This window comes from Schistocerca serialis, chromosome 4 (genome assembly GCF_023864345.2).
Source record: "Schistocerca serialis cubense isolate TAMUIC-IGC-003099 chromosome 4, iqSchSeri2.2, whole genome shotgun sequence".
Taxonomy (NCBI): domain Eukaryota; kingdom Metazoa; phylum Arthropoda; class Insecta; order Orthoptera; family Acrididae; genus Schistocerca; species Schistocerca serialis.
In genome coordinates, this window is record NC_064641.1 from 82,806,085 (window position 1) to 82,819,272 (window position 13,188).

Below are 13,188 nucleotides of genomic sequence, written 5' to 3' on the forward strand. Positions count from 1 at the left end.
TAATTCTATATCTAACATCTGAAAAACAAGGAGGCACTGATAAAAGCTGGTCGAAATAGCGCGAAATGAATTTAATTATTGTCGTAAACAATTAGCCTACTCTTAGGGATCTGAAAATTATAATTAATTTGTATTTAATAAATCCAGAGTGAATGCTTTGAGGAGGAGGAGAAGATATTTAAAATAGTTAGCTCCACACGCATCCATCCTTCTTTCCCTAGATACACACACACGCACGCACACACACATACACACACACACACACACACACACACACACACACACACACACACACACAAACACCAACATAAACACAACAAAATTTCATTTTAATTCACTTTGGAAAACCTACTTTCGACTTCTATTTTTTGTATAGGAGAAGCGGTTAGACAATAACAGTAAATTAATTTGTTAAATCCCTGTTACAATTTCTGTTTTATCTTCCGACATACACCTTAATTATAATTTGATGGCTTAATCCAGTGTTCTAAATATCTCATATACGTTTAGTAATTTCACTGTTCACTTATTGCGTACTAAACCGGCACTGGTTTGTCAAAATTTTAACATAGAAAAGTTCTTGCCATCTCGTCTTCTCATCTTGACATATCTATCTGACCACACTGACTATTCAAGATGGCTGACGACAGTCCTGCGTCATCTGGACTGTTTCTCCATTGCGCTTCCGTAAACGAGTTAACGAGAAGTGATAAGACTTATATCACACTATTCCAGTCATTCGTACGTGTTCAGGGGCCAGTAGCATAATTTTTAAGGTAATAATCAGTAGTAAACGGTAAAACTAAAGTTATATTTCTTAACGTCCTGTCGACATGGGACAGAAATGTATGGAAGAATACTCAGTGCGATAACGGCCGTTAACCAAATACACGCATTACCACCGACGGCCTGATTTTCCCAGAGAGCTGAACTCAATGATTCTGGCTAACCGTTGCCACACAGCAGTGCTTGTATCTTGCTACATATGTTTTATTTAGAATAACCCTCATGGAGATACACTCTTGACTACGGTCAATCGAGGTTACTATGTATCACTTTTTCCATTTTTTTCAAAATCTGGACACAAAAAAAAATTCCCCATCAGAGCAGACTTTGTAACATTTTACATCTGAAGTTACTGAGTGATTGAGAAAATTAAAATGTTTACTAACTGTGACCTAGTAGAATAAAATTTCAAATTTAATACTCTTACCCTGTCATGTAGGGTAACTTTAGACCTGTCCTAAAAAGTATAGTGTTTTTCCTATGTCTTATGCTCTGGGTAACTTTAGATCACTCCAGAAAGAAATCAGGTATTAATAAGAAGTAAAAAAATTGTGTTAATTCGGTAGTGTAGGTTTACTTTGAAATGTCAACCTACACTCCTGGAAATTGAAATAAGAACACCGTCAATTCATTGTCCCAGGAAGGGGAAACTTTATTGACACATTCCTGGGGTCAGATACATCACATGATCACACTGACAGAACCACAGGCACATAGACACAGGCAACAGAGCATGCACAATGTCGGCACTAGTACAGTGTATATCCACCTTTCGCAGCAATGCAGGCTGCTATTCTCCCATGGAGACGATCGTAGAGATGCTGGATGTAGTCCTGTGGAACGGCTTGCCATGCCATTTCCACCTGGCGCCTCAGTTGGACCAGCGTTCGTGCTGGACGTGCAGACCGCGTGAGACGACGCTTCATCCAGTCCCAAACATGCTCAATGGGGGACAGATCCGGAGATCTTGCTGGCCAGGGTAGTTGACTTACACCTTCTAGAGCACGTTGGGTGGCACGGGATACATGCGGACGTGCATTGTCCTGTTGGAACAGCAAGTTCCCTTGCCGGTCTAGGAATGGTAGAACGATGGGTTCGATGACGGTTTGGATGTACCGTGCACTATTCAGTGTCCCCTCGACGATCACCAGTGGTGTACGGCCAGTGTAGGAGATCGCTCCCCACACCATGATGCCGGGTGTTGGCCCTGTGTGCCTCGGTCGTATGCAGTCCTGATTGTGGCGCTCACCTGCACGGCGCCAAACACGCATACGACCATCATTGGCACCAAGGCAGAAGCGACTCTCATCGCTGAAGACGACACGTCTCCATTCGTCCCTCCATTCACGCCTGTCGCGACACCACTGGAGGCGGGCTGCACGATGTTGGGGCGTGAGCGGAAGACGGCCTAACGGTGTGCGGGACCGTAGCCCAGCTTCCTGGAGACGGTTGCGAATGGTCCTCGCCGATACCCCAGGAGCAACAGTGTACCTAATTTGCTGGGAAGTGGCGGTGCGGTCCCCTACGGCACTGCGTAGGATCCTACGGTCTTGGCGTGCATCCGTGCGTCGCTGCGGTCCGGTCCCAGGTCGACGGGTACGTGCACCTTCCGCCGAGCACTGGCGACAACATCGATGTACTGTGGAGACCTCACGCCCCACGTGTTGAGCAATTTGGCGGTACGTCCACCCGGCCTCCCGCATGCCCACTATACGCCCTCGCTCAAAGTCCGTCAACTGCACATACGGTTCACGTCCACGCTGTCGCGGCATGCTACCAGTGTTAAAGACTGCGATGGAGCTCCGTATGCCACGGCAAACTGGCTGACACTGACGGCGGCGGTGCACAAATGCTGCGCAGCTAGCGCCATTCGACGGCCAACACCGCGGTTCCTGGTGTGTCCGCTGTGCCGTGCGTGTGATCATTGCTTGTACAGCCCTCTCGCAGTGTCCGGAGCAAGTATGGTGGGTCTGACACACCGGTGTCAATGTGTTCTTTTTTCCATTTCCAGGAGTGTATTTGTATCGAGCTGTCACTGCTCAGCTTAAATCACTATCGCCAGAATCTCTCTTCACAGCCAATGCAGTTAAAGGATAATCGAAAGCCTTAGAGCTTATATCAAGGTGAGAACACAACTGAAATACTAACTAGAAATCACAGAGGCAATAAAACCCTTGCTTTTAGTGCAAAATAATGAAAGCAGGTGGAGCAGCAGACATTTGAAACGAAAGTAGCAAATGGTACAAAGATACCCTGCCTGGTGAAAACTCGCCCTGTTTGACTGTATATGGTCGGTTCCACTCAAGATGCTTATTGCGTTGCAGATAAAATTCTTGGAAGGAACTTTCGCTTAGATCTCATGCATTAATTATCCGTAGTATCCTTTCAACATTCAGATGTTATGCATGTCATTGTGATATCCATTTTTCTTGTCGACATGGTATTTCTTCTCTGAAACGTACTACAAACTTCCTTTGATGCTTACTTTCTACGCGATGTTATATTTCTGGTAAATTCATGTTCCGTATATTCTGCTTTACTCAGATTTCTTCATTATGCTGTATTACGTAGAGCGCTGCGTTAAAATATTACTGCTTGGAACTCTCCTTTCCTTCAAAGGATGACAAACACACTGCATATTACTTTCCAATACGATGCTTGTATCTCGTATACTACATAGTACACAAAATCCGTTCATATGATACGTTTCTGGTAGATGGTGTCCGGGTATGGTCATGATCCTTACGGATAATGTGATATAAAGTATTACCAAAGGACCTTTGATTTTCAAGGTTCACTTAACAAAAAAATGGTTCAAATGGCTCTGAGCGCTATGGGACTTAGCTTCTGAGGTCATCAGTCCCCTAGAACTTAGAATTACTTAAACCTAACTAACCTAAGGACATCACACACACCCTTGCCCGAGGCAGGATTCGAACCTGCGACCGTAGCGGTCGCGCGGTTCCAGACTGTAGCGCCTAGAACCGCTCGGCCACCCCGGCCGGCTTCACTTAACAACTGAATTGATTTTATTAAGAACTATTGTCGCTACACAAGTTAATACTAAATAATTAAACCATTTTTCGTAGAACGAAAAATACATCACAATAAAAGCTTCAGTACTTTTTTAATGTATTAATGACAGAAATTTATAGTTCTATACAGGGTGATTTTTCCCACCGTGTGCGAACACTAGGGACTGATCGATGAGAGTATGCGGAGCAAGAAAGGCGTAATGAACTTATGTCCGGAAATGCATGGTTTCCATACTAGAGTTCATTTATTCAGTCATACACTGTTACAGAGACTGCAGTCTGATACACACTGTACCATGCAGCCACGGTTACAGTATGTGTTGAAAATGATTTCCATGTGCCCCAGCGCATGCGTGTACGCGCCGGAGCATGTTCTGTCTCACACGTTCACACCGGCCAGGCTGCATCCGAACAGTGACAGAGGGCAGCACGAATGCGCTGCTCCACTATCTCCACATCTGGAATGGGCCCTGCATACACGATACTTTTGAGATGCCCCCTTAACCAGAAATCGCACAGGTTGAGATCCGGTGACGGAGTAGGCCACGCAGATGGACCCCCTCGTCCGATCCACCGACCAGGGAAGACACTATTGAGATGCATCCGGGCGTTAACAGCGAAGTGGGCTGGAGTACCGTCATGCAGCAGTCACATAACGCTTCGAATTATCACTGGCACTTCTTCCACCAGGGGAGGCAAAGTCAAGCGCAAGAAACTCCGGTAGTTCCGGCCCGTTAGGCGACGTTGGTGGAAGACTGGCCCCAAAATGCGCTCACCAGCTGTCCCGGTCCACACATTCCGGCTGCACCTTTGTTGGTGATTCGCTGCCAAGATATCATGGGGGTCTTGCATTTTATCTCACAGATGACTGTTATGAAAGTGTAAGATACCACTCCGCGTAAATGTGGCCTCATCTGTGAATAGAGTGGATAAGCAAGTTCCGGAATCGTGGTTACCTAGTGAAGAAAACAGTGACAAAACTGCTCCCGAAGCGGAAAGTCTGTCGCTAGTAAGTCCTGCACACGCTATAAGCGACTAGGGTAGTAACAACTGTCATGGGGAATGTTCCACACAGTCGTCTGGCTTACCCTGTTCTGGCACGCCAGGTTTTTGTTGCTGACACGGCAGTCAGCTGCCACAGTGTTAACCATGTTTTCCCCCAAGTCTGGTGCCTAACATTGCGGGTATTCCCTTCATGATTTCCTGCTTTCTGAAACGATCCTGTCTAGAGAAACGGCGAAACAATGTTGTAGACGTTGAATGCTGTGGTTGTTGTCGTAGGAGATAGGTGTCCTGACACAACCTTGCTGCCCGCCGCCCGTCGCTACTTGCCTTTCCGTAAGAAAACACCTTATCGGCAAGCTCTCGATTCGAATACGGAAATATTGTGTACATCACTGTATCACATTCACTACAAGGTGAGTCAGCAAGAGAAATGAATCGGACACAACATTACCAATTACTATGGCAGCAGAGGGTGCTAGAGCATGACGTATGAGGAACAGTGCCATCCTCTAGGAGGGAACCATGCTTTCTATAACTGTGGCTGCGAGGTACAGCGCAGTGTCTGTAACAAAATATGATTCAAAAAATGGTCTGTAGTATGAAAACCATGCATTTCCGATCATAATTTCGTTAGACATTTTTTGTTTCGTATCCTCACACCGATCAATCCCAAGGGTTTGTACACATTGGAAAAAATCACCGTGTATATTATTACTCTGTTTCAAGAAATTCATTGTGGTGTAGTTAAAGGAAGAAGGTTCGTTGAGTTCAGCAGCTTTCCAGATAAGATCATTGCACGATTTTGAAACAGTCTCCAGTTGAGCACAAATCTGACGCAACGTGTTGTTACGCTCTGATGAGTCGCGATTTTGCCTCTTTCTCGGGCCGGCCAGAGTGGTCAAGCGGTTCTAGGCGCTACAGTCTGGAACCGCGCGACCGCTACGGTCGCAGGTTCGAATCCTCCCTCCTGCATGGATGTGTCTGATGTCCTTGGGTTAGTTAGGTTTAAGTAGTTCTAAGTTCTAGGGGACTGATGACCTCAGATGATAAGTCCCTTAGTGCTCAGAGCCATTTGAACCATTTTTTGAACCTCTTTTTCGGATGGTGAAAGGCACGGAGTACACCGACGGCCCCACGTCGTGCTTACCCCGCAGTGTGGAGGGTGTAATTATGGCAGAGGATACTTCCCTGATGTTCTGAGGGTGTTCTCCATACCACGACTTGCGATCACTCATTCAGGTTACCCTGAACAAAAACCCGGATGTTTACTTCAGGTTGATCTTTCTTCTACATCTTCACGTTTAGTACATAATAAACAGTCTCGTATTCCAAGACGACAATAGCCGACTTCAAAGGTTTCACGCACACTTTTCCGGTTTGACGAATCCTCAAGCACCCTGTCGTGTATCGACTGGCCTGTCAAATCAACCGATCTTAACCCATAACTATCCCCAGAATTATGTGGAACACTGACCGAAACATAACGATCAACATCTCCGTAATTTGGTAGCTCTAACGTACCCAATCAGTGTACGTCTTCAGATTGATGCGGCGTATCTGAAGAAAGTTTTGCGTTCTCTTCCGCACCGAACTGAGGTCATCATATGCAATGTTACGCGGTATTAGCGTGATGTCTACTGGGAATCGACTAATTTTTTATTCGCTATGCTTAATACGGTGTTCTGCATATAATGACACAGAGCCGTGTGGTCTTTTTCCAACGGTTTTCTTGCTTAAATATTTTTTTAAATTTTTATTTTCAACTGTCGCTTATTACTGAGAATTATTAAACGGCCAGTTGTCGAGTGAACTGTTACTGTATAAGCAGACATGACGATATCACAGGGGCAAGTCAAGGAGGAGCATTTTCTGCTCTCCGGGAAAAAATGCTTGTTGGACAGTAAATGTGTCAAGAGATTGTGAGGAGCAGGGTGGGGAGGTTAAAAACCGACCTTAACCTTTCACAGTATTTATGAAATGGGAAATCTAGATAGTCGGAACGCGATTTGAATTTCGTTTCTTCGATATGTGAGGCCAGTGCCTTAACAGATGTACCAACTGGTTCGGTGACGTGTGGGTTGGGCAACATCGCTATTAATGGCTTATAACCCCAATTGTAACTAGTATGTGTGGTGAATTGCAGTGCAAAAAGTTATTAGAATATGCCAGAAAAGCTGTAGTCCTATATTCTAACAAAAAAAGAAAAGAGGGGAGCTTCAAGTGTTACCTGGAATTTGGAAGTTTTCTTCAGAGAGCGGTATAATTAAATCACTTGATCCATGCTAGTAGGTCTTGCATTTTGCTGTTCAAAATCATGTAGAATCAATTATGACAGTTAGCGGATAGATAGATTCAACTGAAGTTGTGTATTGTCTCAAAGCTATATTACGAAATGACGTTGTTATATTGGTTTGTGACTTAACTCACACATCTCCAGTGTGAAACAAATTAAGTATGTTTTCAACAGTTGCCTGTGGGCACTATCATTTCTTCGTCCATAAGTTCAAAGTATACGAAAAAAATCAGTATATTAGGTTGTATACTGGGAACAAGTATGGTAACATTTCATGACAGTGTTCATTCTCAGGCATGTGAACGTCTTCTAACCAAAAGTATAATTTGCGGAATTCTGACCCGACAGGTATCCATGCGAATGAGTGGATCGGCCCCGCCAGCGTCACGTGGTTTGCCAACCAGATGCTAACCACCAACGACACGGAGATCAGCAACGTCGTGAGGCAGTTCAACTTCTACGTCTTCCCCAACCTCAACCCCGACGGTTACGAGTACACCTGGACTACGGTGAGAAGCTATCCGAATCTTGGCTTTGAATTTTTTTCAAGATATGTTGAATAGTTGCGACAAGTTATCATTCTGCACACCGCCATAACTTAAAACAACTCACTTGGGTTTCGTGAATACACGTCTACTTCAGCATCTACACTGGTGTCCAAAATTAAAGAAACAAAAGGAAATTTCGCAAGGTGCTTTTATTTTGCCACAAAACAGTATAAACAGGTGATTGTAATGTAGAAACGATGCAAAGAATTCAGAACGTCAACAACTGCAACCTGCATAACGGTAGACAAAAATGTTCTTCGTTTTTCCAACTTAACAGATTTGTACACACATTCCGATAACTGGTTAATGTGCTCAGTATGGGTTGTGTCCCCCTCTAGCTGCAATACAGGCCTGAGAAGGACAGGCACGCTGTAAATGATGTCATCAGTCTCATGTTGAGGCTATAGCGACCATTCTTCCTGCAGAGCTTCTCGCAGTCTTGGAGAGTAGTAGGTGGATTCTGACGCGGTGCAAGCCATCTCCCTACTGCGTCCCAGAAATGCTCTATAGGATTCAAATCGGGAGACCGAGCAGTCCACTCCATGGGTGCAGTACGATTTTCCGTTTCCAAGGAAACATCAACCACTCGTGCTCTATGAGGTCGAGCATCATCGTCCATCAATGCGAAGTCTGGCCGCACAGCACCTCGCAGCAACCGTACACGAGATCCCAAGATCTCGTCACAATACCTGTCAGCAGTTAAATCTCGCCGAGCCACCCGTACAATTTCATGAAAAGGGGTTCGAGTGGCAAACATAACGGTCTGTTTCCACAATGTTTGGGTCCCGAAATTGTGTTCCACGTTCCCACCAGATGCGAATCCATCGATAATCATTCTCCAGACTAAATCGGAACTCATCTGTAAAAACAACATTGGCTCACTGTTTGACTGCCCAGGTGGCGTGTTGATGACTCCATTCTAGACGTTCCCTTCTGTGAAGACGCGTCAGAGGTACGAGTAATACGTACAGCATGTCTCCTCCAACAAAGGCCACTCTGCCGAAGCCTTCTGTGCACCGTTTGCCTCGATACAACACGTCCAGTGGACGCTGCGAGCTCATCTGCCAGTTGCCGAGCAATACTAAGGCGGTACCGTCGTGCCCTTACAGCCAATAACGGTCCTCTCTTCTGAAGACACACGTGGTCGGCTCTGCCATGGTCTTCGGGAGACAGTTTCGGTCTCTACAAACTGTCGCCACATCTGATAAACAGCGGAACGATTCACACTAAGCCATCGGGTGATTGACCTGCTTCCGTTCTTTCTACGGCCCTCCATGGCAGAGAGTCTAATAGGCATATTCTCTGTGCCATACTGCACCGTCTGTGACTGTGTACGCAGCGACTGTGGATGTGAGACTACCCAGCAAATACAACCCCGTTTCATAGGTGTCCTGACGACATCGTTCGCATGGTTGTCCATTGACCGGAATGCCAACTTCCGTGCAGAACAAGATCGTACGAACATCTGGTTGATGGCTAACATGTTTATAACCTGAATTATACACAGGAAGGGGAAATAACGGTTTGTTGCCTTAATTTTGGACACCAGTGTAGTTTCTCTTAAAATGTTACTGTTGTAATCACATGTTGGCTAATAGAAAATATCTTGGTTCGAAATGTTTTGTTTGGGGTAGTCTTTATTCGGCTTCACTCTCTTTATTTTAGTCATCTGGCTACAATTTGTCTGAGACTCATACAGCTGGGTGTTTCACGTTGCCACAGCTGATACAAGCAAACAGCATGCTTTCAAAGGCCTCAGCGGCTTAGCGAATAAACTGGTTTACGTGTCCGTCATAGCGTTATGTTAATTGAAGTTATTAAATACTCACAGACAAAATTTCGAAAGCTTAAGCGAGGGAATGTATTTTTGAAATACTGCATAAAATTTGATGTCCTTCGCATTATGTTTTGTAACAACAATGCTCTGTTTCTTTACTTTGTCTCCTTTGCAACATCTAAATGTCGTATTTTAGCTGACGCATATGACATGTGGAAAGATGGTTTATTAGATACACAGTGTTGCCTATACAATAGGCACATTTCAAACAACCAATAAAAATACAGTTGTCAATATAACCGAAATATTCGTCACGAGAAAATTCAGCAACTGTGTCGACATTAAAAAAGTTATACATTATTTATTTTTCCGTTACAGTTGCACATGTGCAGCTGAGATGGAAAAGTAAATGATTATTAAAAATTCACACATTTTTATGGGAAAGTATCGTCAGAGACCTTCGATATATAACCCCTTAACTAGAAAATTCTATGTCCAATTGTTGTTTGATTTATATTCATAATTGTCTGGAAAATTATAATGGTTGGCATGCAATAAAAACTTTCATAAATTTTTGTAGAAAATAGTAAACTGACTCGAAATTGAAGTTAACGACAATTCGTGATTCGATTTTTCAGTGTCTGCACTGTAAACTGTAAGCAATTTTGATGCTTCCTCAAAGCAGCAACAACCTTGGGTGTCAGATTTGCTAGTTGTGAAGTCTGGACTATTGACTATTCACAGTAATCTGATATATCCAAAATCGACATTCTAGAACTCACTACACAAAACTAGAGGGTGAATCAGTACACATTGTAACAATAAAACAAGAGAGTAAGGATACGGTTTACTATAGACCATTGAATGTGATGAAGTAGACATTTGACATCATCGTCGGTGTCAGCGAGTCAAGTATTTCATAGTAAATGTTCGTTACTTTGACGTGCAACTCGGATTCCTGAATTTTGTTAACTGTTTGTTACAGTGAGCGGTTATGGAGACATTACACGATCAGACATTCGGATACCTAATGCCTCGTCAAATTATCACAGCTGTTACTGCGCCTCTGATGCGACGGACTTCTGTTCGCAGGATCGTAACTGGCGCAGGACCCGCACCCCCTACTCGCCGTGCTACGGCGCTGATCCAAACCGCAACTGGGATTTCCATTGGGCAGGTAAGGCACCTGCCGGTTCCCTGCGTCTCCTGAAACACACTTTTTGGTAACATTGGCGACTTTTTCGAATACATTTTGCGTAATTACGAAGAGCTTCGAGAGAAGGAAGGAAGAGTCAATTTCAACGTCCGCGTAACAGAGCGGTCATTAGAGACGGAGTACAAGCTCGGATTACGCAAGAATGGGGAAGAAAATCGCCCGTGCCTTTTTCAGAGGAACCATCCGCCATTTACCTGGAGCGATTTAGGGAAGACATGGAAAACGTAAATCTGGATGGCCGGGCTGGGATTTGAACCGTTGTCCTCCCGCATACGAGTCAGCTTCGAGAAACCTCCGCGTTATTTGGAGAAATAGCAGAGCTGACGATTATAAGCAAGAAGAGTAACTCATTGGTGCCCACTATATGTTCTGATTTAGAAAGGGCAGTATACATCTTGAAGATATAGCAATTCATGACAGAATTCAGAGTCTGTTGAGGTGTAATTTTAAAAGCAAGTATTACAGATTGCCTTGTCGAATGCTTAGTTTATCATGTTGAGTCTGGAGGAAGTCTATGGGTGTTAAGTATGTTTTCTAAGTGATAATGATGAAGCACCAGAAGACTGTCACTGTTATGTTCTAAACGCATTCATATATTTAGTCAGTAACGGTGTAATACTAACATTTCGTACTTGAACATGTGTCGGTAGCACTGAAATTTTCCTTGTAAAACATTTTGATAAGTAACACGTCAACCAATTTCATTCAACATGCATCTGAACCAAATAACACTTTTTTAATTCCACCACATGAAAAAAAAAACGTTGTAATATCCGCGAAAAACGAGGAAACATTCGGCATGTATTACTTTGAAAATAATGCAGTGTCGAGAAGAGTTTATTTTGAATAGAAGTAACTCTTATTTGTTAGAATTTATTGTAAACACGAACAGTCAGCATTTAAGCTATAAAATCACTATGTCATTTATAGGACCGATGTTACACTAAATTTTCAACACAGAAAATAGGTATAATACTTTAAGAGATGATTATGTACAAATTTCAGTCGACGCATAGCTGTTATCGTCCCTTTCACGGCAGTGAACGCCATTAGATTGTTTGACCACAAGTAGGTCGTGATGATTCCGGAATTTGCACTTTTAAAGGACACAATGACTATTAAATTTGAGACTTGTCTATTTATACTTCGTCAAATAACGCATTGTTCGTAAAGTCGTCCTCATGTGCATGGGATTCTTTTCGTTTGTTGCAGCAGACGGATTGCAACAACCCTCGTTGTGAAAATGCTACCTCTGCTCTAGTGGGCTGTTACCTAAGATACTCCCTGCTATTGGCCAAGTTGTAATAGACGTTGCCTCTCATCTGTCGTCTCGGAGCTTACGTAGCATCTGGCGAAGTCCTACTCGCCACTGCGGCGAATCCACGCACTAACTGTGCCATGCGGTGCACGAGACAAATCACGTGATGTATTGCTCTGTACACGTCCTCCGAAACATTTATTGACTGAGCCGTACTATTTCTGTGCACTTCCATACACATACTGTCAAGCAAAATAAGGGCGGGCAGCCACGCTTTGACCGGTGAAACAGGGTCAAAAAGGTCATTTTTTCCATACCACTAATCCATGTCTTTAATATTATTATATGAGATCTCTGACCATCTAGCAAATGCTCCCTCATTAAGTCGATACCCTTTTCCTAAAAACCGGAAAACAACATCGTTGTTCGCTGAGGATAACTGAATTGACTTTACGCACCTAACACTTTTAAAACGTCAGATTCGCCCCACATGACTCACGACTCTCGTTCTACCGTCGCGAGGACTGCCGATTGACTCCCGATAACCTAAACCGCACCACGATATTATTTTAACATACAGGCCTTTCGGTTAACCAGCCTCCAGAGAAGAATCTAGGCACTTCAATTGGTACTTCCGTGCTAATGCTCATAGTAGTTGAGTTGTTGCTTCCTGCCAGTCTTGTGACAAGTTTCCCTTCCAAAGGGTATTAGGAAACACAGATCATGCTTGGAAGTGTGCCTTTGACACATCAGCGCTGGATCAGACGACCACCATTTAGCTGAACTGCGGGAGGCCGGTCCAATTGGGTAAGTCCTGAAGAGTTGAATGACTTCGTCGGCATAAAATTTATGTTTTTTTTTTTACTTTTGTTTTTTACTTTTTCTTACTTCTAGCAGCATGGTCGTATAGAGTGTCATATAAACTTAAGTACAGTATATTACTTAGTCACTGCCGTGTAAAATAAAAGAGGTATGATAAAATGAACATGCAGCTTAACTCGGAAACGGAGCAACGTTACGAATTTTTTCTTAACAGTTATTTCTCAGCAGAACCTCTCCTGCAAATATGTCATCGAAGTGGCGCGTGACGATTACTATTTCATTTTTGACCTTGCAGAAATTAACAATCATTAGCTTGTGTGACGAGTGGGTGACAGCATCATATTTGTGTTAAAAAGAATACATTTTTGCATCTTAAAAGCCTACAATGATTTTGACTACAGTGGAACCTAAATTAATGTCAATATTATAAAGTAGTCCTGTGATATTG

General features: G+C 43.6%; 1 protein-coding gene across 1 annotated transcript in view; it reads left to right on the forward strand.

The window, feature by feature from the left end:
* LOC126474257 (zinc carboxypeptidase-like) overlaps positions 1–13,188 on the forward strand; it is a 52,392-nt gene that overhangs the window by 23,498 nt on the left and 15,706 nt on the right. The window contains exons 5-6 of the mRNA XM_050101722.1: positions 7,468–7,628; positions 10,537–10,621. Coding sequence (XP_049957679.1) covers positions 7,468–7,628; positions 10,537–10,621 — 246 coding nt within the window. The remainder of the gene's footprint in view (positions 1–7,467; positions 7,629–10,536; positions 10,622–13,188) is intronic.